Source organism: Pagrus pagrus, assembly GCF_965226575.1.
Source record: "Pagrus pagrus genome assembly, chromosome: 8".
In the NCBI taxonomy this organism is placed as follows: Eukaryota; Metazoa; Chordata; class Actinopteri; order Spariformes; family Sparidae; genus Pagrus; species Pagrus pagrus.
In genome coordinates this window covers 26,074,717-26,101,661 of record NC_140192.1, presented here as the reverse complement: position 1 = coordinate 26,101,661, position 26,945 = coordinate 26,074,717, and the positions used below count along the sequence as shown (strand labels likewise).

Below are 26,945 nucleotides of genomic sequence, written 5' to 3'. Positions count from 1 at the left end.
CAATCGCATCAGGTGATGACTGCCCACTTAAGCATCAGTGTTATCACTTCAGATCCAGGGGTTTCCTTCCCAGGGTACCAAGGGCTTTCCATCCTCCTCCACGCAGGGTAGAAGACGAGTTCCCACGCATTGTGGAGCTCCGCTGTGCCTCTCCAAACAGACTACTCCTCCAGGCGAAAAAAATAAAAGCACGGGTTTTGGTGACAGGCACCATGCGCAATGACTGACTCTGTGGTCGGCTCCAAGCGCAGCACACAAATTTAGTCCGCATCATTCCCTGACAGCTCCCAGAGAGAGAGGAGAGCGGAGAGCAGGGCTGGATTCTCAGGTAGGCTTTTTCATCTGCTTCGAAGGTTTTTTTTCAAACATTGCATCCTCGAGCTAAAAATCCCTGTGAGGTTACTGCGTTTGTCCAGTGACTCAGTGCATCAGAATTTCTCATTTACAAGTTGAATGAATGCAGCATTTCATTCACAGGAGAGATGGATCTCTTATGGAGGAACGCATTCATGACTTGTGTTTGTTAATTTGATGGAAATGGAACATTTTTGGACATTTGTCTTTATGAGTCTGTTACTTACTGAGTCATTTGAATGGGGAAAAAAGCATTTGTGAATGTGTGCAGTGCAACTCAGTATGCATGGAGCTGCTGCTAATTAACCTATGTGAGGTACAAATTATGCAAATGAACATTTCATTGATTCCTTTGTTTTATGGAAAACATGTCTTTCTCTGCAGCTGAATGTTCTTGTCAGTCATGCAGAGATGTTAATGGAGCTGATTGCCTCTTATTCCAAATTGTTGCATTGATTTTACTACAGCATGCTTTGCTGTTGTGATTATGAGCTCATGAATGGCTGATAAATATAACTCTTGGTGGAGCTTGATAGGCTTCGTTAAATCCTCCGAAACAAGACTGGAGGCTGGCTGCACTTCCTTGTTGCAGATCTGATAGAAGAAAGCAGACCTGGTAAGTCATGTGGGAGATTGTGTGGTTGCGGTCCCTGGGCGTTGCTGCAGGATTTTTAGGAGCGCACACTGGGGCTTGATGTGCCTGCAGACTGGGAGGAAAACATCAGTGATGCCTCCTGATGCTGGTGTGGGCAGGGCAGCTCTCAACTCCAGCTGTGTCACCACGGGGGTCTTCTCGGTCGCCTACTTGTTGTGATATTACCTCATCCTGCACCCGTGGGTTATTACACTTTGTGGGTCAGAGCGGTGCGTGTCGTAAACAGGACTTATGGGACCAAACCAGTGTGTTGCATCTGGTGTTAATATAAAAAGGAGGACAGGAGAAAGGAAGCTGGGAATCTGCCTCCTCGGTTCCACCATCTCCAACTCCTCCTACAGACCTGAAGCATGGGGATTAAATGGGGGAGGGGAGGAAAAAGACTGAATGAACAGTCTGAGAGATATCTGCAGCTGCCTCCTCTCACATGAGCAACCACAGTAGTGATTGGACGACACCCTTATAAGCTGGTACCTCTCTCTGTGTGATTCTGACTCTCTTCCAGCACATTGCTTTCTGTCCAGAGGAGGACCAAGAGTGAAAAGGGGAAAATTGTTTCTTTGGACATGAAATGAAAAAACAAGACATGGAGAGAGCACTAGTAGGAAACATAGGCGTTTAGGGAAAAGGTGAAAAAAAGATGGAGGAAGTGCTCTGCACACTAACTGCATAATTTAAAGCTGTAGGATACGAGGCGACTGTACCCATAATCCCATGTCTTCAGCTTGTCTTTTCCCTCTAACCATGACGCCCCAGCAAGATGCATCATTTCAGACGAATTGCAACCACGTTTATTGATATGAGCAGTGATCCACTGGCACTATCACTGCAACAATGACCCGTTCTGCACAAGCTTTGAAATTTGGCACAGGTACAGTCCACTACAAACACACAGGCTGGTGGACACACACGCACACACGCAGCTTTTAATCATTCTCATCTTCTGATCTTGCTGTTACCATGGCCACAGTTGGTAAAGGTGCATGACTCTAAGTTCCTCTGAGCTCCTCACAATCCATATATGGAGCTTGGAGCCCAAATCATATGTTACACTCTAAATATCTGTTGTTTTCCGCGCCCCGCTTTGGAGCATATTTCTCAATTTGTTCTATGAGAGATGATTTTTCTGCCGTTTGTGGCCGAGCTTCAGAAGGGAGTGGCTTCATCTCTCAGAGTGAGACAGACTCGGATGAGAATCGATTCACCAGCCTCACTGAAACTGGTGATTAGATCTGCCTAAATACTGTGGCATATTGGAAAAGACAGATGTAATTAATGTGGCCTTTAAACAAAGTTCTCCCAAGAGAGAAAGGAGTTAAAATCCATCTATATATGGTCAAATCTATAAACAACAGCAGCCCTTCTTGAAGCAACATTTCTGTCCAGTGCCACTTTATACACTCGGACAGATATATTCAGCTGAGTAGAATCACCGCTGTGCATGTGTTGTGGCTGCAGTAATGCTCCAGAAGCTCCGAGTGATTTCAAATAAACAAACTTTGCATTTCAAGTCACATAGCCGAGCTTCCAAACCAGACCAGAACAGCTTCTCGTTTGCCAAGAGATCTGCTGAAAAACACCCAGGGGCATTGTACCTGCTAGTGTGCAGCTGGGACAAGAGGGAGCGTCAGATATCCAGCAGCTGAACCGTGCCAGGTCTTCAGAGCAACAAAGAGACAGAATCATGGCCCACCACACCGAGGGATCGATACGAGATCGCACTTGCTTCTTTCCATGTTAAGAACCATGTAGTTTATCTCAGCAGACCACCAGCTGCAGGTCACTTCTGGTTAGTGGGGAATAAATGTATCTTTACAAGAGACCTTTACTGCTCTGATTTAATGCCCCTGTCCAGTAGTACTTGTTTCCCGGAGATAAGATGGGAGGAAATTGAAAGAGCATGACTGGTCAATGCATCAGCAGCCAGTCCTCCAAGTCCTACCTCTTACCCCTCGGGCACACAGGGATGAATCATCATCAGCCAAGAAAATTTGAGACTTAATGCAGGCTCATGCTTGGAGTGCAATTAATTGAGTGCTCCATGTCCGATAGCCTTTTACTTCTGTAGTTCTAAAATAAGGCTTGGATGAAAGAGGCCTCTGAGTTACATCAAAATGTCTGAGACAATGTGGGTCAGCAGACATTTTTTGGCTAAATTTGAGCTCCTATAGGATATGGACTGCTAAATCAGAGTGTTGATTTAAGAATGAAATCCTCAGCCCCCTCCACGTTGAGGTCTGTTCGGCCAGGCCAGCAGTGATAGCGAGATAACAGCATGGTAGCTTGTTGGTCACTGGATGGTCTTTCCTGTTTGTTCTCCAGCCATGCGGGACCTGGAGCCATGCCTGCCGAGAGGATGTAGTTGTGTGTATTTCAATCGATGCAACACTCTCGCATTTGAGAGGTGAAGAGTCCTCACAGATGGTTCCGCAGATGGTCCCTGTCAACGCCGTTGTCTGACTGAAAACATGGATAATTTGTCGATGCCACGGACCCAAAAGGCTAACAAACATCCTTAATGCTTCCCAAAATAGAATTTTTCTCAATCTGTCCGACCCTCTGTGATCTTTTTCTACCCCCAAATCCAATGTTCTGTGAATAATTTCTGATAGGGATCCGAGCACATAAAGCGTGCACTAATGCCTTAAAGAGGGGACTTACATAGAGTGAAAAGCAATGGGGGTGGGAGTTGTAAATAATTAAGAAATGCTGAGTGATGTTTTCCTCCTGCAGTGGAGGGCTTGGTGGTGCAGTGCTTTACAATCTAGCCCAGGTCCAGGACTCACTCTGCTGCTATGTTGGCATCTCTCAGTCTCTTTATGGGGAGTGAATGGAGTTGTGCAACGCAACTGGGGTGGGTGGTTACCTCTTTTCTTTTTGGTGCTTCCTACCCCGTCTCCCCTCTCGCCCTGCAGGCCTGGTGTGTGAGCATTAGACATCAGCATCTGAATACTTTGAGGAGTTAGTTTATAAGACCTAATGATATTTTTTTGTGGATTCATTCAGTAGAAAGGCGTTAACCACTCATAACTCTTTAAAGGAACAGTTCACCACAAATAATAATTCAGTCATTATCTATTCACCTCCATGCTGATGGAAAGTCGGGTGAAGTTCACACATAACATTTCTGTAGCTTCATGTTGCAGCATTCTCCCAAACAACTGAAGAAGAATGGCACTCTGTAGAGTGCAAACCTCCGCCAAGGCCCAACAGTCCCCTGTTATCCAAGCCTAATTCAAAATCAAACTCAAAGCCCTGTATCATTCTAAATTTTAAACCACCAGTAACTGCTTAACTGTAATATAAGATGATCTAATTGGGTAAAACGTTCTCGCTCTCCCCACGTCATATCCGTTCGGATATTCTTCTAAAGATGCATTTAAACCATTGGTACCTTTCACAATTTGTTACTGTATAGTGGCTGGAATTAAGTCTACCCTTTTGTAAACATATTTAAATCCGCTAGATCCGGATTTGTGTTAGTGTCCGCATCAAATTGCACTGACTTAAAGATACCAGCCACCTTAATACGGCTGATTTTACCATGCATAATTCCCTGAGAAATTAACACAATTTTCAAAAAAACACCTGATCTATTCTAATGTCATAACAAGTGAAAGACAGTTCCTGCATCGGTCCCTTTATCTGGATCCCCAACAGTTAATGGGGTTTATTCTGTGCCGAGACCCATCCTCCATCCAAGATTCATGGAAATTTGTCCAGTGGTTTTTGTGTAATCCTGCTGACAAACCAACCAACAAATGGACACGGGTGAAAACACAACATAAAATGGCTCTATGCAGCTCGTCTAGCGTAATCAAAGTCTCTGCAAACCCAGAAATCCAATATTGATTTGAAAATTGTTATTTACACCCTAAACACACGGTCAAGCTTATGTACCCACTTAAGACGGGGTGCGCTAATACACTAGGTTAGTAGCTACAGTGAAGATTTCAGCTTAAAAAAGTGTGTAAATAACATCTTTTCAAATCAGTTTGTGATCTCTGAGCTTCTTGAGACATGGATTACACTAGATGAGCTGTATGGATCAATTTTATAATTTTTCTTTGTGGTTTTTTTTTACGTTTTGAAACAAGTCCCCATCTACTTCAGTTGTTTAGGAGAATGCCGCAGCGCTGTTTTGCTGTGAAGCTCCAGGGTGAACTGTTCCTTTAAGTATGGTGCACTCCAATAAAGCTGTTTAATGGTCTGATCAGCTGTGTGGTGGTGCCAATTACAAGTCTAGATATTTAACAGTCTGCACAGACCTTGAATTTCTTTTTGTAATTAAACCCACCACCCACACGCAGCACGTTGTACTTTTTGATGACATGTTACCAACGTGTGAGTCAATGTTATTGTCAACTAATTCATGTTTTTTTGAGGAAGTTTTATTAAAGGTCCGTAGATGACTCATAGCTCAAACTCTAAATTAGTGAATTTGACCTGTGGTTGGCTCTCAAATTGAGTCTGTATTTATAGATGGGAGTGAAGAAGAGATTTGATTTTTTCAGTCTGCTCAGGCATGATGTTCCAGATCACCACGGGAACTTGAGTCGAAGCTGTAGACCGGCCAAGACTCTCTCCTGACTGAGGATCTCAGGCTGTGTTCCGTTTCATAATACATAAAGCATTCTGAGTTACAGCCAGGCCAGATGGTGGAGGAAGACAAATTAGTAAAAAAAAAAAAAAAAAGTCTTTTTAAACCTGGCTATTTAAATTTCTTTTGCAGTTTTAATGTTTAAGATGAAAGTGCATTTCAGTTTATCAATATTTTCGTATAATTTATAAAGTAATAGTATAAAAAGAGGAGAAGAATTTAATAACCAGACATCCATGCTTCAAAATAATATTTTTTTGGACAGATGAATCCTGTTGCATGATGTTGTCCATAGTTTCCCAACATGATAAATTATGAATATGAAGTCCCACAAGGCGGTACACGCCTGGTAATGGCTATGTTCAGAAAAAATAGCGAGTTTCTTGCAGCAATGTGAGAGATTGTGTGTGTGATGCGAGGTTATTAGGTCTTTAATAGGAAAAGCACCATGGCTATGGCTGATGAAACATTGATGGTGACAGCAACATGAAATAAATGTGCATGGTTCCACCAGGATTATTTAATCATTTGGTCGTGTGTGTATGCTGCGCTGACATTAATATCAACTCTGGCATCTGCCCAATATCAGCACCTTCAAAAATGTTTCGGAAGAAAAAGTGCTGATCTGAGTCCACGGGGACTCTGCGTTGGCCAATGGTAAGGGTTGTTGGTGATTGGTTGGGGGCTACAGCTGAGCTTTAAGGCGACCTCCATTATGTATAAGTAAGTCGTACCCCGAGGCATTAAAATACAAATGGGGGCCTGATGAAAGATAAATTAAAATGAAACCAATTGTGGGACGTTGCATTGATCTCCGATTCTCATTAACCCATTTAAGAATTGTCCTTCTTTGAGGATGGCGAGGGAATTGTTGCCCTGGAATTTAAATGTTGTGTTTCAGGTTCATTATCTTATATATGTTAAAAAATAGCACACATAGAATGGTGTAAAAAAAAAAAAAATCCGACTTATTTCCTGTCAGGTTACTAATTGTCTGGAGACTCACCGATTGACCAACCAGAGACTGGAATCAGCCGGTTGTAGGCATGACCAGCCGTCAGATATATCCAATTCTGTGCTGGTCTAAATTGACTTGACACACAAGTCTCCCGCCCCCACAACGGGACCACAAGCCCCAACAGAAAAAATACAGAAATATTTTATTTAAGTGACCTCATTTATGTGTACTTGTTGTGCTTTTGCTTTCATTTTCGGTCGCACTTTCTAGAGCAGAGCGTTAGAGTTTTCTTTGGGGAAAGTAAAACATTGTAGTCGAGGGTTATGAATGCAAAATAACAACAACACGGTATCGCCGTTTGCTTTTAACAGCAGCGCATTAGACAGACGCCTTCTGTACTTTTCCCCATAAGAGTCCCTGATACCAGTGCACTTATGGGTCACTGAATAAAATAGCTTACAACATTTTAGATAAAGTGGGATGTACCACAGTTAATTTTCAGTCTGATGGTATTTATACAAAAAAGCTCTGTCCAGTAACGGACCACTTTATTTTGAAATCTGTTTGAGTGAGGGTGAGAGAACGTCCTGTAACCTGGTGCAGTTTTGGAGAAAATGGAAGAGTTTTTATAAACATACAAATGTTGACAATACTGAAACTTAAGTGATAACATTGCCAAAGATTGAGAGTTTGAGACATCAAACATTGTATTTCTATCTTTTGTCGTTTTTTGTTGAATCACTGAAGGGTTCTGTTTCTTATTGAACTCTGGAGTCTTTATTTTTGCGATTTTTTTGGAAAATGTAAATTACAGTTGTCAGGTCATAAAAGTCTCAGTCCAACAATACCATAGCTTAAATTCCAAAGTCAAATCGAATCGTATATATGGAGAATCGTGACACTTCTATTGATTATAACATGAAAACATTGGTGTAAAACCTTGCTTTTACACAACCTTTTTTTTTTGCTGACCTCAGTACAAAGGAGATGACTCTCTTCCCTCTAAACCCCCGCCCCCCCCACCCCCCCAGCTCTCAGTGCTGTATGCATAATGATCCATGTCGGATCAATCCACCAAAGCCCCTCTGCCTCATTCTCACTCTACCTGCTTTTTCAGTTCTTGTTTCAAAGAGCACCAACATCTTGGAGAGAAATGTGTCCATCTGTCAGCCATGACCAGGTGCTCTTATCCAAGTACACTACTTACACTACTTTTCCTATCATATGCTCTGCAGTAATGACAAATACACCTGCTATTGAAAGTCACACAACAAGATTAATCAGTGCAAGAGTCTGATAAGACTTAAAGCTAGATGCTTTAAGGAGGAGATGCTAGATGTTGAGCTTCCACTGAGTATCAAGTATTCAAAGAGAATGCACGGCGCTGTTTCTAAAAATGGATCGAAAATGTGTAGGGCGCGCCCTGGGAGTTGTGTGCATACATCCCTGAAGATGTACAGATGCAGATTTGTATTGACTACCCTCTCAGGCCCTGAGGAGGAGACACAGGTTTCTAATTTGGTCCTCTCTCCACCCCCATATGAAATTCTATACAGGAGAGATCCTGCTGGGCTGGGTGACTTATGATGATCAGGCAGATGACTAGCTCGAGTCGATTCTCCCCTGCTGGTCTTTCCTGTTGTCATCTCACACATGATCTGTTACTATTCATGCCTGGTGTATTTGTAGACACTGTTGTGTGGTTGGATTGCACCATTCTGGGCATCGCTTTGCATATCGCCACGTCTGAAATCATCGTTGCAGACGCTTCGTGACATTTCGGAAAAAGAGAAAAACAAACACAGGAAAATATCTGCTGCTCCCAAGAGAAGACTCCACCACCTGCCTGAGTCATCTTATATGGGAGGAAAACACGTACAAGATGAGTGTTGCACCAAGTCAGAATCACAGATGACGCAGATTAGTTGCATTAATTATCTCGGTAGCGGAGAGGATGACAGTCTGAGGGTCACAGTGATGTCATAACTGCAGAATAACAAGGCCGAATATGACGTTTTGGTCATGACAGTCCATTATAATTGGCTTCAGGTACATTTCTGAATGTAACATGTATGGTGAACGTGATATGACATGTTTTTGACATTTTATGGTGACTGGGCTGCTGATTTACTTTTCTTTAGGTTCAATTTTCAATTTTATGTTGTTACAATGCTGCGCTTATGATCTGGTTAGGCTAAGGCACAAAACACTTGGTTGGGGTAAGGAAAAGCTCATGTTTTCGCTTAAAATACCTGTTTTGGTCGGCAAAAGCATAGCTTGAGATGTCCCGTCTTCCCGTCAAAAATACCCATGTTTTGTCACCACAAACAAGGCTGACAGCACTGTTGCAGGGGCTCCGTGACATTTTGGAAAAAGAGAGAAAAACAAACACAGGAAAATATCTGTATCTTTCCCCAGAGAGGAATCCACCACCTGCCTGAGTCATCTTATATGGGAGGAAAACACGTACAAGATGAGTGTTGCACCGAGTCAGAATCACAGATGACGCAGATGAGTTGCATTTATTATCTCAGTAGCGGAGACGATGACAGTCTGAGGGTCACAGTGATGTCATAACTGCAGAATAACAAGGCTCAATATGACATTTTGGTCACGATGGCCCATTATAATTGGCTTCAGGTACAATTTTGAATATGTAAAAATGTGTAAACCCTCTCTGACTGCACAGCAGATGAAACCAGGCTGCACGTTTCTGTGTCTGAAGCAGCAAAGCCTATACTGACAGCTCTTTATGAGAAAAGTGCATATACGATCCTTTAGACTATCTCCTGAATGCTAATTGGATTGTCAGCACGGAGTCCACTTCAGTGATGCAGTAACATCTATCCCCAGCACCAGAGAGCTCTGACTTGTCTGAGTCAGTGATTACCCAGCCCAAGTCTGACTACCCCCTCCCATCTGTCTCTCTTCCATCCACCTCTTCAGGACAATCATGTTAGACAAAAGTGGGATTATTAATTTTGGCAAGTGAAGGACGGACACACTTGAGAGCCTCTGTGTATAGGATATATATCTATATATTGTACAGTCAGAATGATGTCTGAGCTGCAGACTGATGCTGAAAAGTGGAAAAAGCACAAATGCTCCCAGAGGAGCGTGTTGCCACTGTTGGTTGGATGCAGCAGCAGCGTCAAAGGAAAAAGCCCACACCCAGAGTGTCTATTGATAGCACAGCGAATTTGTTGTTATTCTGTGAATCCCGCAGGCAGTGCAGCAACAGATTAGAGCTCAAAAGGTATGTAGCCTGACGTTACGCAGCATAATGCGAGCAGCTGAATGAGGGAGACAGCGGCGCACCCCTCCCTTTCGCTCCCTCTTTCACTTTCTCCAAGGTTCTATAGTGCCAGATTTTACTGCTGCGAAAAAGCTGAACACAAGTGAAACTTATTGATTTAGCTTTTAGCCTTATCATTATCCATCCTTTATAGTATCTCCGTCCCATATGGTACCTGCACTCTCCTCAACCTGCACCATCACAGCTCTTGACAGGCTCCACAGAGGCTTTTACTTCCTCTTGTTGCTCGTTTGCAGAGCCGGCTGGTCCCCTCTGGTTTGTGGCACTTCCCCTCAGGACATACACTGCTGTGTCCTCCGGCCTGTCACTGCTGCTGCATCGCTGCATGTATTGTCTGATGTCTGGCAGAGGCTTGAAGTCAACTGCACCTCACACACACACTGAGCAGACGTGCCCAATGGCATTCGCCTCAGTGATTCCTGTCGGCATCTTCCTATCGTCTTTACTATGTCAGATTAAATTACACTGCTAGTGTATCGTGTATGGCTACATTTGACAACTCACTGTCTGCCGCTGTCATCATTAGCAATGGGCTGTGTTTCTCAGCGTGATTTTTTTTGCACCGTGTACACAAACAATTGCAAAAGCTTATCTCCTGTCATCGAGTACTTTAAACACACTGATGACACAGCCATCTCGAGTCTCCTCCTCAGCAACACTGACTCTCTTCTGGACTACAAACAATACAGTCCCAATTCCCAACCCCATCAACAGAATAAATGTTGGCAATGTATTTCTTTTTGTTGCAACTTTATGTTTCTTTACAATAAATATTTCTATTGTGTGGCTGTGATGTGGTTAGGTTCAGACACAAAAAACACTTGGTTAGGGTTAGGAAGAAATTTAATTTTGGCCTAAAATACCTCTTGTGATTGCCACAAACACGGCTAGAAATTGTCCTGAGGTCACCTTAAAAATATCTAGTGATGTCACTCTTACAAATGTTGAAACACTGTCGTCCCTCCTCAAAGATATCCAGTGGTTTCTCTCTTTTGCAGTCTTGAACTGCAGCCACTGGCCAGGCAGCCTTCTTACCTGTACCTGCCACCATCCCCTCCACTGACCCAGTATTACAATCTGGTCATAAACATGTAATGTGACGTGATACGACAAATATTGTAGACATGTTAATTAGTAAGTAGCCTATGATACGTACAAATATTAACCTATTAGTGATTTGCAGAATTGTTACCTGCCAACAATGTAAGGGGCCGATTTTTTTAGGTTCAGGTTTAAATTTTAGGTTTTTACAATGCACAAAACACCTTGATTGGGGTTGGGAAAAGATCATGTTTTGGACTTAAAATATCTGTTTTGGTTGCCACAAACTCGGCTAGAGATGTCCGGACGTCTCGTCAAAAACATCCAGTGTTGTTCCCCCAGACATGGCTGGAGATGTCCCGGCTTCTCGTTTCAGTATCCCGAGTTTGTCGCCACAATCACAGCTGCAAATTGTCCCGGTGTGCTTAAAAATATCCAGTGGTGTCATGCTCACAGATGTTGAGACACAGTCTCGAACTGCAGTCAGTGGCCCGGCAGCTTTTTCACCTCGTAACTCAACCACCATGTTCTCCACCTCCCGATATTGACAGTTAGGTCATAAACATGTAACGTGAATGAATTATCAACATGGTACGTAACTATGACACGTACAAATGTGAACATATCAGTGGTTCCCAGAAACCTTTTATCCTGGCAACTGAGCTGCTGGTGGTTCACAACATGGGAGTGCAGATAAGCTCCTTCTTATAAGCTCAGCGGCCCTCCCCCTGAAAACACCTGACCCACACTCCCAGACCCTCCAGCATCCCCGGAGAAAGAGTAGAAGTGATTGAGCCAATACTGTAAATACACAGACATCACTTTGGATAAAAGCTTCAGCGTCAACCAGCACACCATGAAAACTCAGAAATATTTGAGACAACGACTCTTAGTCATCCTCGTCAGCACAGACTCACCTCCTCCTCCTCCTCCTCCTCCTCCTCCTCCTTCTGCTGTATCGTAGCATAATTGAGTCACTCCTGCTATATGGAACCATCTGTTTCTTTGATATGTGTCGAGTGACAAACTGGAAGGCATTCCTCACAGTTTCACTTACAGCTGCCAAAGTAATCGGTCTTGCCACCTCCTATTTGGAAAGCACATATACATTTACCCACACCCAGTGTCGTTTCACTGTGGTCACTAATGTACAGCAGGGCTCGTTTGTCATACGCTTTGCTCCGCCTGTTTTACCCTGTTAGAATCACTGTCTGTCAGCTTAGTTTACGTTTGTATTTAACAGATCTATTGTGTTTGTGTTCTGTTTGCGGTGTTTTCCTGTGTTCAATTATTGCACAAATATGTCTGTGGATAGAATTTGATAAAACAGGCTTGGCAGGAGGAGATGGTTCTGACTCGGCTTTAAATCTGGCACCAAGAAATGTGCTTGCATCGCCACTGGCAGCTGATATTGTTGTTATTTCAGACTTAATATGTAGATTCATAGAAAGCAAGCAGATGAAGTGGAAAACATGATTATTTGATGATGATTATTGATTACTTATTGATTTTTGATCTATTTTAGTAGCTGTTCTGGTGGTCACTGATGATGAAGTCATCATTGGCTACCTTTTAAATCAGCCCTGCATCAGTGTGTGGCAATCAAAGGAAGTGGATCTGGTGACTTGCCAAATATAAAGTCAGCAATGTCCTGGCTCACAAATTTGTACGCAATTAGGGCTGCAGCTAACTATTCACAATTAATCAATTAGTCCATAAAATGACAAGAAATAATCATCATAATTTACCAGAACCCAAAGTGACATCTTCAAATTGCTTCTTTTGTTCAACTAACACTCCAAAACCCAAAGACTCTTCATTTACTATCATACATGATAAAGAAAAGCAGCAAATCCGCACATTTAAAGGTTAGCTCCACCAATTTTCCATATTAAGTAAGTGTGTTTACGGGTCTTGGGAAATGCTACTGCATAAGTGACAAAAGTTCACCTTTTGTGGCTCCAGAGGAAGCTGCATGTAATCTCATACATTTCCTCCAGTGATGTCACTCAGTGGTTAAGTTGCACTGTGGGTAATGAGTAATGGTAATGAGTCCAGAAGTGTTATATGAGTGCAATGCTAGGCCAGTGGACTGCTTTTCATAAGGTTTTATACTTCTTTTTCACATACGCAGTAGTACACACCAAGACCTGTAAACACACACGTGTGAAATTGGTGGTTACCCTTCAAGAAGCTGCAACCAGCAAATGTTAGACATTTTAGCTTGAACATTTTGCCCCTTAACTCAGTGCGGCATGAGATAAGGATAGAGGGTAGCTTTAAGCTTAAATTCACCCAAAAATGAAAATTCAGTCATTATCTACTCACATCCATGCTGATGGAAAGTCAGATGAAGTTTTGCAGTCTACAAACAGTTTCTGGAGCTTCACAGCAAAACAGCATTGCAGCCTTCCTGCGAAACAACTGAAGTAGATGCAGACTTGTTTTAAAATATTTATTTTTTTTAATAAAAATAAAATATAAAATGGCTGCATATAGCTTGTCTGACATAATCCAAATCTCTGGAAGCCCTGAAATCCCAGCTGTTATTTACATCCTTGATGCACCCACTTCAGACGGGGTGCACGCTAACGCTGTTAGCTTTGCAGCTTTAGTGAAGATTTTGTCTTATAAAGGGAATAAATCTAATCTTTTTAAATTAATTTGGGCACTTCCAGAGACCTAGATTATGATGTATGAGCAAAGTCCACATCTACTTAAGTTGTTTGGGAGAATACCTGCTTTACTATGAAGCTCCAGAAATGTTTTGTGGACTACAACACTTTACCACATCACAGCGGGGTGAGTAAATAATGACTGAATTTTTACTTTTGCGTGAACTTTAAACCTTTAAAGTATGGACTGAAAGAGAAATAACTTGTCATGGATTTGTGACTTCTGACTTGACTGACAATGGCATGATTTTTCACCCAAATTAAAAAGCTCTTTTCGGGACATTAGTTTAAGATCATCTGACTATTTCATGCTTTATTCATCTTTCTTCTTTCTTTCTGTCCACCTGCAGGCTGTGATACCACAGCATGACGGACACTGTGATGAGCAGCAGCTCGGATCGCTGGGTGTCCAACGACAGACAGAGGATGCATGCTGGGTAAGAGTGGTTATCAGAGCATTTTCAGATTGTTAAGCTTCTCTATACGTCTACCAACACTATGCTGTTCTCTCCGTTGTTTCACCTGCATCCCTCCGATGTGTGACACAGTGATAAAGAGCAGTAAGTAGACAAACTCCTACTCCACCCTCTCTTATCTGCATCACATATGTCTGTGTTGATGCAGTAAATGTGTGCTCATTCATTCATTGTGTTTTCTCTGTTCACACGTGTATGCAAATGAGCTGATTGGATATCATGTAGTAAAATTATGGAAGCAGTGTAACCGCAGCTGGAGAAAATGTTTTTGGCTGACAGGGGCAACTGGACCACGCAGCCAGGCCCTGGTTCTAGTCCAGACCTGACAGATGAGGAGAAAGAGATTATAAACAGTGTGATCGCCCGTGCTGAGAAAATGGAGGCCATGGAGCAGGAGAGAATCGGGTGAGAGATTGTAAAACATGTAGCGGTTTCTCCGATATGTGTGTATTAAAGGGAGATCACCTGATACATTTCGACCTGCGTTAATTAACAGTGACATTTTAAGCAAGATTTCACCCTGTGCTGCTGCAGGCGCTTGATAAACAGGCTGGACGACATGAAGAAGACTGTATGCGGTGATGGAATGTCCCGCTGTTTGCTGTGTGGGGAGACGCTGGGCTCACCTGGGGTCAGCTCAGTGGTGTGCGAGGACTGCAAAAAGGTGAGTCAGACACACTCCTCTGCTGCATCACACAAAAGTTGGGAAAATATAATAGGTCGTGGCCTATGAGCTGTGTATTTGTAATAACATCGTAAAGGGCGAGCAGCTGGAAACCTCTATTTTCTCCTGTCGTGTAGAACATGTGTACCAAGTGTGGTACACAGTGTGGCAGTCGGCCTCGCGCCGTGTGGCTATGCAAGATCTGCAGAGAACAGCGAGAGGTGAGTGCTTTACACCTGTGAAGAAATAACAGAAATCGATTGTGTGTTGGAAAGGCTGTGACGCGTATTTCCTCGGTTTCCTCAGGTGTGGAAGAGGTCTGGTGCCTGGTTCTTCAAAGGTTTTCCTAAGCATTACCTGCCTTCACCCATGCCATTATCTAAAGGAAAAGAGACAGCTGGCCAGGATGCAGCAGAGCCAAAGGGGCGGCCAGCCTCTCAGCCCAGGGAGGCAGTAACCAAACCACAAGCAGCAGGTGAGAGTAGCCCCTTGAGCTTTTAGTCTGCGGTCTTTCATAAGCCATGATGAATTTTTACGTCAGGCAACTTGCAGGTCCTTTCCACCATTTGTGATTGACTTGTTTGCTTGTTGTCACAAACAGTTACTTTACATTATGTCAGACTCCTGCCTCTGAGCAGCACGTTTCAGGTAGGTTTCCAATATATAGAGAGCTCTTTATGAAGGCATCTGCTGAGATGGAGGGGCAAAGTTACGCCCCTTCCGTTGGACCACCATAAGACCTTATTTAAAAAAAAACATGTCCATTAGTGAACTGCGAAACGGTGCCATGAATTACCATACGAAGCTTGTCAGGGAGGTCTAGTTAGCTGCTAGCGTTAGCTGTCTTTCCTTCTAGGGTCCAGATGTGATGACAAATGGCCAGATGAAATCAGCGCTGATACCCCATGACTCAAATCATGACACAGAGTATCGTCTGTAGTCACAGATTAAGGGGGGGCAGAAATCACAGTTGGTAGTGCCCCCCTAGGTAGTTCACTATTTAAGGTGCGCACCCACCCAGATACTATACAAAATCATTAACAATGGAGAATACCACGATTAGGGGGTGCAATCCCTGCAGAAACAAAGATAATATTTAAATGTTTTCCTTATTGGTGATACAGTTTTGACCCCGATAAATAGGCAAGTCAAAACAAACGGCAACTCCGCAGTCTCATTAGATCAGCATCTGCACATGAACCCTCATGCAACCCTGCCTCTCATTGCTCTTTTCCAAACCATCAAACCTTTTATCTGCTTCCCAAATTTGGCAGCACCGCCCACAGTTGCAGAGGAGGGGGATGAAGAGCTCAATTAAGCTGTCGGAAGGTGCATGCTGTGACACAGGCATGAGCCTCCAGGTGGTGCTGGCACAATGGGTCGCATCGTAACATTTCACACTTTCACCGTGATTACCTGAGCAGCGTGATTTCCCCCATATAAAAGAGAGGCGTAGCTTGAACAGACAGACAGACCATATAGCTGCGGCATGTACAGTAGTCGACTGCCACAGCTTGTTGTATGTAGGTCAATGCCTTTGCAACGAAAAAGCTGCAACATCAAAAGTATCCAGAGAGACTAGGGAGTATTACACATTCCACTGCAGTAGGAGCCTGAAGTGGTGTGATTATGCATGTCTCCCTCATGTATAGTGTGTCTGTGTATTTACTGTAACATGCTATCCGTGGTTATTTTTAGCACCAGAGCCACAGGGCCGTGCTGGTTACCCACCTGTGGCCCCTAAACCATCAGGTGTGCGCATGGCCACAGGCGGGGCTGGCCCTGAAGAGGCGGGGCAGGGCAGCCCAGTGGTGATGAAGAAGATGGTGCCCGTCCAGAGCTCCAGACCTCAGCCTGCTCCATCAGCCTCGCTGGCCCAGCAGGGTGAGACACAGCCCTTTGCTCATACCCCAAACATTAACCCTGTCATGCATGACTTATAAAATCACAAAGTTACATCTTTTTTCAATATTTGTTTTTAGTCTAAACAAGTAAAAATTGGTGCCATCATTATAGTTGTAGTATGCAGACGTCCACTGCAGTAGTCAGAGGTATGAAAAGTGATTCTAATGTCTGAAAACCAGGCGGGTAAAACAACTTTTTTCAACTAAATGAGAGATGTAAGAAAAAGCTTTATCCAGATTTTAGGAAACATTTTTTTTACATCATTTTTCTGTGAAAAAACATCCATCCACTCCAATAGACGTTCAGCACCAAAGAGCATGTTTTTCCCATTGGATCTATATTTAGTTAAAATGGGCCTATATTTAGATAAAGCCTGATGATTGTTTAAAGGAGACATATTATGCTCATTTTCAGGTTCATAATTTTATTTTAGGTTACTACTAGAATTGATTTACATGCTTTAATGCTCAAAAAACACATCAGTTTTCTGTCTGAAACACACAATACACAGTCTCCTCTAATTGGTCAGCTCACACGTACCTGACCCAGCGCCACTAACAACAACAGAGTAGCTGTGCTAAATCAATTCTTGAGTTTCAGAACAGCTGCTAAACATAAATTACGTAGTGTGATGTCACAAAGTCACAGAGTTAAAGGCGGGACTACTGACGAGGCGTTTCAGGAGCAGTGTTTTCTGTGGGAGAGAGGAGCTTCTGGTGGTGTGGACTTTTTAACTTTCAAGATATTTTACATGCACAAGAACCCATATAAAAACACTTAAGGTAAGGGGGAAAAAAAGAAAAAGCATAATGGGTCTCCTTTAATATTGCTGTTTATTTAAACTATTCAAGTGTAAATGATATCATAAATCAACACACAAAATAAGGTAGACCTAAAAGAGCAGATTATAGCCTTTGGTGCATAACGTCCACTATTTTCAGTCACAGTAAAAAATAATGAAGAAAAATATCAGTAAAATCTGCATAAAAGTATTTCGAACACTCTATTTAATTGAAATAATTGAAATTATAATATTTAAATGATAATAAGTTAAATGATATTGTGGACAAGGCTTCTGGGGTTCTTCATCTGGTGATTGGGAAATGGTACCCCAGCTTGGATGGTTAAAAATGGCTTCCAAATATCTGTCCACTGTAGTTGACACCATGCATGAAAGGGTTCACCAAACAATGCATCCTGAACTGTGTTAATTTGTGCAGTCTCAGATGATTGAATGTGGTTGCAGGTCCAGTGGCAGGAGATGGAGGGGCCTACTCAACTAGTGCAGTTCCTCCAGATCAGAGAGCACCTCCTGCAGTAAGAGAGGAGCGGAGGCAGCCCGCTGCCTACGGTGCTCCTCCCGCCCGGCAGCAACCTCCCCCAGCTGAGGAGGAGGAGGAAGCCAACGACTATGATTCTGATGAAGCCAGTGAGTACACCATCTGCTCTCTCTTCGCATACAGTACGGTGGCTGATGTGTCGAGTTTAATTCCACCTCATGTACAGTGATTTCTTTTTGCTCATTTAAGGTAAATGGCAGCAGACGGGGAGGGTAAAGCTAAACATATTGTCATGCAGCATACAGTATTGGCTGTTGATTGACTTAATTTGGCAGCCTCTCTGTTCCGCTGAGGGACTCTGAGTCATACCATGGTGACGCTTGATTTTTGCTTTTGAGTCTGCTGGTAATAATTCATATCTATAAATTGCCCAATAGTCCTCACAAACATCAAGTATCATTCTGGCAGCGTGTATTGAGCTGGGTAGAAAATGACAAATGATCAGCACCATTTGTTATCGAAGCCTGACAATCAATATCTGAGGAAGTATAGCAGACGAAGATGTCAGGACGTCAGGAAGGAAGTGAATCACCAAATCAATACATATGCTGTGTAATTGTACAGTTTTTTCATATATCCCATTTTAATCATGAGAATGGTGCCATGCCATTCATGTTCCGCGCCTGCAGCGTCTAGCGGCCTTTATTCTCTCTCCGGGGGATTGGGTGTTAATTTATTTTATTGAGGTCCGGGAATAGGGAGCTGTGCAAATAATTTGAGATACAACGGGGCTAACAGGATATAGATTCCCCCTGTGTTTGACCCAATCCCCTGTGTTGGGAGGGAAAATGTCAGAAATAGCATTGGTTTCATGTGCCTGTTCTCTACAGAGATGTAATGGTGAGAACAGTGATGCTGCTGACTGGTTTCACTGGTTAGAACTGCTTCTGTGTTGTGGATCTGAATTTACTGGTTGTTTCAGCTTAATAAAGTAATGTTCTCTAAAAGCTGAATTCAATTGGGCATGGTTATGCTACATTTTTAATCTGACATAGTCTGATAATCATAATTTGAAGTCGGATCTCTACCAGTGTGCGTTCGATGTGTAACCAATCAGATCTAGTAGTATATCTGATTAAAAATATGGGATGATGAGCTTGTGCTGATTCTTCTTTTTCCGTGTATGGGACTGTCAGTTTGTAGAGAAATTTCACTGTTGACGGATTGCCGTGACTTTTTGCTTTGCTCCTCAGCATGTTGTAGTTCCTCTGAATATTATCAGGTCAGATTTGACTTGTTTAATTGTTTGATTTATGTTTAAAGATCTAACATGTAAGAATTCTTCACTAAAATGTCTAAAAAACGACTACAACTTTGTTATATATTTTGTTGGGTTATGTTCTTACATTATCCCAAATGTTTCCAACAGTGTTCAAACCAGAGAAATCCACAAATTTATTCAAGGTAACAGTGTGTTTAGTCACGTGTGGGATAGAGAAGTCGGCGAACGAAACTAAGTTCATGTCAGACAGATTTTTATCAGCAATAGTGTTTGTGTGTTCACCATCAGTGAAGCAGTTTGAACATGTGATGATTTGTGTTTTTTCGCGTTACTCACACGGGTGTTTGTTCGCCCCAGACAGCGAGAATACTTACTGGCTGTACTTACTGTACATTAGCCGTAAACTGGCGAGGAATGGCAAAGGTTCTTTCTCTTCTTTTTCCCCTCTCCTGTGTGTAATGTTGTGTTCATATAGTAAAGTACATTTCTCCTCCAGCTCTCGTTGGCATTCAACATTACAGAACATAAACACCCGACAATGGTGAATGGTCACCTCCGCAGATTGCTGCTACAGTCAGGTTGATAAACAGGAGTGAAGATAAATCCACTTTTTAATCCCAAAAGTTATAAAGTAATCTCTGAGCTCTTGTTAAACAGCTCCAGATCAGAGCAGAATCAGATGTGACTCTGGGGTGGTTATTCTTCCAGAAGGTCTGGCTCTGCCCCTGACGCTCTCCTTCACAGTTCTGAGCAGCTACAGTGGCTTGTTTTGTTAGAAATCATCAAACATTTCATATTGTGTGTTTGAATGAGCCACATCTGTAATTTCTGTTCAGTGCTTATTCAAATGTCAGAATGCTAACATGCTGAAATGGTGGTAAATGGTAAACATGATAAACATTTTATCATCAGCATGTTAGCATGCTGACATTAGGCACATTAAGCTCAAAACAAAGCTGTGATTGAAGTTGTTGCATTGTGTAATTGGAGCTGATGAAGTTGATTGTGAATCTCAGCCCAGAGAAGTTAAAAATTAACAAATGACATTTGATTTGCAATGAAACTCCTCCAAATAAAATGTGTGTGGGCAGTATTTCACTCTTCTTACCGAGAACCTTATTTTTCTCAATGTCTTCCTTTGAGACTTGGGTTTATTTGATTTCTTTTATATTATATGCCCCTGCTCTGTAATGAGATTTTTCTGCTGTTTACTTAAGGTAAAAAAAAAAAAAAAAAAGGCTGTGAATTTGAACTTCAAGGCTTATTCTTAGAATATTTCCGTCCACCCTTTCCGCCCAATTTGAGCTGGCACGTATTCTCACTTCGACTGAGTTCTACTTGAGTTTTGTTGTTTAATTACAAGAGTGTCTTTCCCTGCATTTATACTCTTAATTATTCAAAAGCAGGCGCGCTGTCTCTCTGGAGTCTAATGTAATGACTGCCCTGGGTCTCTTTCAGCCACTCTGGGCTCTCTGGAGTTCAGTCTGCTCTATGAACAGGAAAGCAACAGTCTCATCTGTAGCATCCTCAAAGCAAAGGTACTACTATTCTCCTCATTCTCGCACACAAAGGGACAATAACAATCAAGTGGTTTATGTTAAAATGCTTCTAAATGGCACTTTAGCTTAATTGCTCTCTGCTGTGCATTCATAATGTGACGGACACGGCGCTTCGTTTCTCCCCAGGGACTGAAGCCCATGGACTCGAACGGACTGGCAGATCCTTATATCAAGCTTCACCTGCTGCCAGGGGCTAGTAAGGTAAAAGATGAACCTTTTGCTACATTAAGCTTTTACTTCTTTTAAAAGATTTATTACCTTAATAGCCTGCGAAGCAAAAAAAGGGAAAGATGGTGATTTTAGATCCTTTTGGTTTGATGCGAGGCCTTTCTGCTAGCTCAAGCCTGACACCTTGTGGTTTGAATTGACAAAGTCCTAAAAGGTCGAGATCTTGCAATTGATACTGATAGATTAAAAGCTGTAGTAAAGGTACATGTGTACGTATACTGAGTTGTAGTGGAGAATAGGGCAGGTCTCAGGTGCAAAAACACCTTTTGATGGGAAGCAGCACCGTGTAGATACTTGCTGAGATAACGTAGCACGCACCACAGATATGTAAGATCTTGTGTAGTGGTAACATGCCTCGGGATATTTCCATTTCCTTGCCCTGATTTACCCTGCTTCTAACAGTCTAACAAGCTGCGCACAAAGACCCTGAGAAACACCCGCAACCCTGCTTGGAATGAAACTCTCACCTACCACGGCCTGACAGATGAGGACATGCAGCGTAAGACCCTCAGGTGGAAACTTAAATCACTCATTCAGCTGCAACAACCCACTAATCATGTTTAAAACTTAATCTGCCCTAAATTGAGGCGTAACAGGTCTGTATGATTAAGAATCTCTTCTGATTTCCACAGGCTGTCTGTCTGCGATGAAGACAAGTTCGGGCATAATGAGTTTATTGGGGAAACCCGAGTGGCGCTGAAGAAACTGAAGATGAACCAGAAGAAAAACTTCAACGTGTGCCTTGAGAGAGTCATCCCCGTGAGTGGAACTCAATTACATTCAAACAATGCTTTGTTCTCCTTGTCTGAATCTCTTATTGACCTGCTGTAATCTCGTTCCTCCCTCGCAGACGAAGAGAACTGCAGCAGCCGGGGGAGCCAGAGGCATCTCTCTCTACGAAGATGAGGCAATGCTTTTATTCCCCAGCATGTCTAAACGTGACAGATTCCTCCACACAAACCTTTTCATTAATCCCACTGAACTGTATTTCCCTTCTTCTGCCCTTTCTTAGCCGGGGAAGGAGGGCGGGGAGGTAGAGGAGCGTGGTCGGATTCTGATGTCCCTCATGTACAGTACCCAGACCAACCGGCTCGTTGTGGGTGTTGTGCGCTGCGTCCACCTGGCCGCCATGGATGCTAATGGCTACTCTGATCCATATGTCAAAATGTAGGTAGAGCAGGATGAGAAGCTCATTTGATATCTAGAAATGGCATGAATTAACTTTTATATGTGAACAATTCACAGATGTCTGAAACCTGACATGGGGAAGAAGGGGAAGTGCAAAACACAAATCAAGAAGAGGACCTTAAACCCTGAGTTTAATGAGGTTTGTAAGAGGGTTCAAGGTGATAGCAAATAGTAAAAATTAGCTTTTTCATAAATTATTACTGCAACGCTGACTGAAGTTTATGTGCACACAATTCCCAATTTTTGACTGTATTCTGAAAAAGGCAATATTCCTACAAAGCTGTTCACATGGCTGACTATTCCAGTAATATTCCCATCTACTTCCAGCCATGCAAAGTTCAATAGCAAACACACACTGCCTCTTTTACTCATTCAAATACCTTCCTGGAAAGGTCGGTGTTGTGGTATTTGTGCATATCCAAACATCTGTTGATATCCAAGTCTTTCATCATGTTTAAAGTAGGTGTGTTTCTCCTTCCAACCAGAAATGTGGGCTTTTTTTAAATGCAGGTAAATTAAAGGCCCTTATCATCAGTCCAGACCCCTCCAGCGAGCCCTGCTCTGCTCACTTAGCTTCTCTTTCTCTTTCCTGTTACATCAAGTCCCAGTGCAGAGATCTGGGTGTTATCTTTGCCAATAAACTAAACTTTGATCGTCAAGTGAAATCAGTCGTTCAAACAGGCTGTCTGCAACTTCGTCTTATCTCGAAAGAATCAGATCTATTGTATCGATTAAGAATCTGGAAACTGTCATACATACATTCATTACATCCCACTTAGATTACTGTTACTTTTTTCTTTTTCTGTCTCTCTCAATAAAATCTTTCCAAACTTCAACTAGCTCAAAACACTGCAGCAAGACTACTAATCCAATAGAAGAGTCCGCATACTGCTAGCATCTCTACATTGGTTGCCTTTACATTTTCCAACTGATATAAAATGTTTGATGATTACTTTTAAAGCATACTTTGGGATAGCCCCTGATTATTATTATTATTATTATTATTATTAGATTCATTCAGAATCAGAACATCCACATGATCAGGATCAAATTCAAAATACTGTCATTTTCTGAAAAACAGTGGAATATCAGTGTGCATGTAAACATAGTCGCTGTGGTTATATTCTTGGGGAAAATGTGGAAAATAATTATTCATGTCTCAAACACATTTCAGGAATTCAGCTATGACATCAAACACAGTGAACTGGCCAAGAAGTCTTTAGATATCTCCGTGTGGGATTATGATATTGGGAAGTCCAACGACTACATCGGTAAATATTTGATAACGTTGCTCTGATTCAATAAAACTGGACTTCTCACCTGCTGGCCACCTGCATTAACACCTCACTTCCTTCCTGACAGGTGGCTGTCAGCTGGGGATCACTGCCAAAGGGGAGCGGCTGAAGCACTGGTACGAGTGTTTGAAGAACAAGGACAAGAAGATTGAGCGCTGGCATACCTTGTATAACGAGAATCACGTTGCTAGCGATTAACCATGTGCCGCCTCTCACATACAGCATGAGCTAAACCCCCCCCCTTCCTTTCAACTTGGTTTGCATTCAACTCCTCATGCACTTTTTCCCATTTTTATTGTTTTATCTATTCCTTAACTACCTGGCTATCAAACAGGCTTACTCACCTCCTTTTCCATGATGAAGTATACTAACAATCCCTCTGCCTGTGCTGATACTTAATCTGCCTCTGGGACAAATTATGGCATAAATGAATTAGAGATTTCACTAATGTAATCAAAATATCTGTCAGCGAACAGCTGCACAAGGACCGTCATGCCTGTCAGTGATTCTGTGTAGTCTGCTGAGCTTGCTGCTTTCTTTGCTAAAGAAAATAAAGTTTGATTGCAGGACAGGACAAAAAAGCAATATGTTATGGCATCTGAGGTAGAAAACATTTTCCAAAGTCATTAATCTTTGCTTGAGCTCATGCCTGATATTCATTCAACCGTCGGGATATTCTTTATTTTTGATTTACATCATGCTGTAGTGAAACACTTGAACTGTATGAGCATGCCAAGCCACAGACATATGAAAACACGCAGCTGCACCTTCAAATATTCAACTGTGCCCATACTGTATATTTCCATGAAGAAATGTTTACATACTGATACATTGCTCAGGTTAGGATAGACATCTGATAAACAGATGATTCATAAGTCAGTGGACCATGAGCTAGATTAATATTTCATGAGTTGCTGTTAATTTGTGATTTAAAATTATAGCACACCTAGTTAAACATTAGCGTTTTTAAGTATGGTTAGTCAAGCTGTGAATTCTGATTCGTTGAAAGTATTGACTGTGATTAGAGCAAAGTGAATGCATTCTTTTCTTTCTTAATTATGGTGAGATTTCGCAGGAAAAAAAAAGGATTTTCCTCCTGCTGCTGTACCTCTACTCTTCTGAAGCTCGCGGTTCACTCTGACACCTCAGAGGTTTTCTACTGTAGTGTTTACATTGAATGCACACGGCCAGGTCTCTTACAGGTTTCCCTTGAAAAAAAAAAATGTGGCTGCTCCGCTCAAAAAGGAGAGAAGTTTGGGCAGGTTATGTCAGAAGTATGTGCAGCTTTACCTGCATGCACTGTGCTCGTGACTCTGGCGTGCCTGGGGCAGTCGTGGCCTGCTTTTACCCCAATGCACCCTTTGCACAAAGCAGGGCTCTTTTCCCCCTCTGCCACAACCCCAATCATTCAAGGCTTTAGTGTGTGTTTGTTCACTAATCACAGCAAACCAAGGAAAGCACACCTTACAAAGTGGAATGACCTCAATTTATACAGCTGTTTGCAAGTTATTCCAATGTCAAAACAAAGATGAAAACAAAAAATCCTATGCATGAAATGTCTTGTGGGTCAAGATATATATACTTTGTAAGAAATTAATGCTATTGTAATTCCATTAATGTTTACACTACTTCCCCATAACATTCCTGTTAATACTTTATATACAAGAGGCCATATTCTGCATGACTATGGTGACTATGGTGTAATCTGAATAAAATGGTCTGATAGCATTCACAGGATAGGCTGATATACAACTGAGCACATCACCAAAAGACTATTCACTCTATCAGTAGCAGACATCGAGGTGAATCTCTTTGAATGAGACTTTCTGTACATACACACTCAAATCTCTCTAGTGTCTTGTTTTCTCTGCACAGCCAATCTACCGCCTTGTGGCAGCGATTCAAACGCCCACCGGTAGCATCACACACTGTTCTATGTCTTGCTACTTCAGCTACAGCGATCATTAGATGATGATCAACAAACTATAATCAATAGTTTATAGTTATATAATAGTTTTTAAACAGGCTTCTCTCTGAGCTAAACCCATAGCTGTCTTCTACTTGATTCTGCCAGTTCAGTGGAATGTTTCTTGGTTTATCTCTGTATTTGTACATAGTTAGTGCATGCACTGGAAACATGTATGTTTGCAAAGAACTTTGCATGTAAAGATTTTGCAGAGAGTTTACACAGATCAATAAAATCTAATGAAACTGACAACTGTGTGAGCACTTATTAGATTTTTCTCTTTTACCTTTCTTGTCTTGGATAATCTTTAAATCATATCACACGTCGACGATATTGTTTGTGCATACTCCTGAATGAAAAATAACGTGAGTGTGACCTCTGATTCATTATACTTGCGCAACAGACAGGTGTTTATGGGATGCATTGTTGTCAAGTAATGTCTCTGTCTTTCACAATGCTCTAAATGTAATCCTTCACATTCTTTATGGTGCATATTTTTTTTATATTTGCAAATAAAGAAACAATTAAACTGTGATGATCAGTAGAAACCATCACAGAAGATGACATCAAGATTTTAAAAAAAAACTAATATCCCAGAAGCCCCCAAGAATACTGTAGCTTTAATTTGACATGAGATCTTGTTTATTATTAAGCCTTTTTCTGTAACCTTTAATTAAGTATATTAACAGGAATAAAAACAGAAAAAAATCCTTGGTCAACCACTATTATAATATAAATAATCAGCCCTAAGAATGCAGGAAAGTGCTGCTATTAGTTTGGTTTTGTTAATGAGTTTTTTGTGAAAAATTTTGTTTGATCAATATTTAGTGTAATAACATGATTTATTTGGTAACCAGGTGTAATTACAGCAGTATGCTGTACTAGCAGTCTATAAGCTTATGACCAATTTATCACTATCAATGCATATCTCATGCAGCAGGGCACACTGCTAACTCAGCAACCATTTTGACTTTCATTAACACTTCATCCATACTTAATATGAGAAACAAGAATTATTTATAACATATTTTACATTGCTAATTTATAGCTACAGTAAACATAATTGTATGTGTATTCACTGTTACAGATTTTCATGTTATTTTACAATAGAACATGACATTTACAGTATATATATTGTTTTCTAATATTATGGATTTGTTTTCTGTAAAATAAACAGAACAAATCTGTAAAATTACAGATTTTTTTTTTTTTTTCAGTTATACAATTGAAAAATGCAAAAAGTCACTTGGGAAATAGAAAGCAGAACGCGCCCTGATGAATGCTGGGTGTTAGTAAAATGTTGTTGGTGCCATTATTCTGTACAAATTTCAAACAAAAGGCTGAAGTCAGAATTTCTGCCGTTTATTTGGCCACACCTCCGCCCGCATGGTTCCCATGTTAATCACCTCCTGCTGGATTCCTGGCAACTCCTACAGGTTGAGACCGTTGGTAGAGACAGCTCTGTGGGGTTTTTTTTTAATCTTGATGAAGATGTGGGTGACT

At 41.8% G+C, this 26,945-nt stretch overlaps 1 protein-coding gene across 1 annotated transcript; it reads left to right on the top strand.

Annotated features, from left to right (window-relative positions):
• Window positions 1-37: 37 nt before the first annotated feature.
• Window positions 38-25,694, top strand: LOC311261489 (rabphilin-3A-like). The gene is made up of 18 exons (XM_084360182.1): window positions 38-328; window positions 13,950-14,036; window positions 14,148-14,159; window positions 14,355-14,480; window positions 14,610-14,739; window positions 14,877-14,960; window positions 15,046-15,214; window positions 16,438-16,623; window positions 17,891-18,073; window positions 20,665-20,744; window positions 20,892-20,966; window positions 21,396-21,505; window positions 21,626-21,752; window positions 21,844-21,900; window positions 22,006-22,160; window positions 22,239-22,320; window positions 23,356-23,452; window positions 23,544-25,694. Exons 2-18 carry the CDS (start codon window positions 13,966-13,968, stop codon window positions 23,672-23,674), a joined length of 1,875 nt encoding a protein of 624 aa, XP_084216308.1. The 5' UTR covers window positions 38-328; window positions 13,950-13,965; the 3' UTR covers window positions 23,675-25,694.
• The last annotated feature ends 1,251 nt before the right edge of the window (window positions 25,695-26,945 follow it).

Coding starts and splice junctions, on each gene's coding strand:
- LOC311261489 (XM_084360182.1), top strand. CDS start 13,966: ATGACGGACACTGTGATGAGCAGCAGCTCGGATCGCTGGGTGTCCAAC. Junction 14,481..14,609: donor ATGGAGCAGGAGAGAATCGG/GTGAGAGATTGT, acceptor GTGCTGCTGCAG/GCGCTTGATAAACAGGCTGG. Junction 18,074..20,664: donor CTATGATTCTGATGAAGCCA/GTGAGTACACCA, acceptor GGTCTCTTTCAG/CCACTCTGGGCTCTCTGGAG.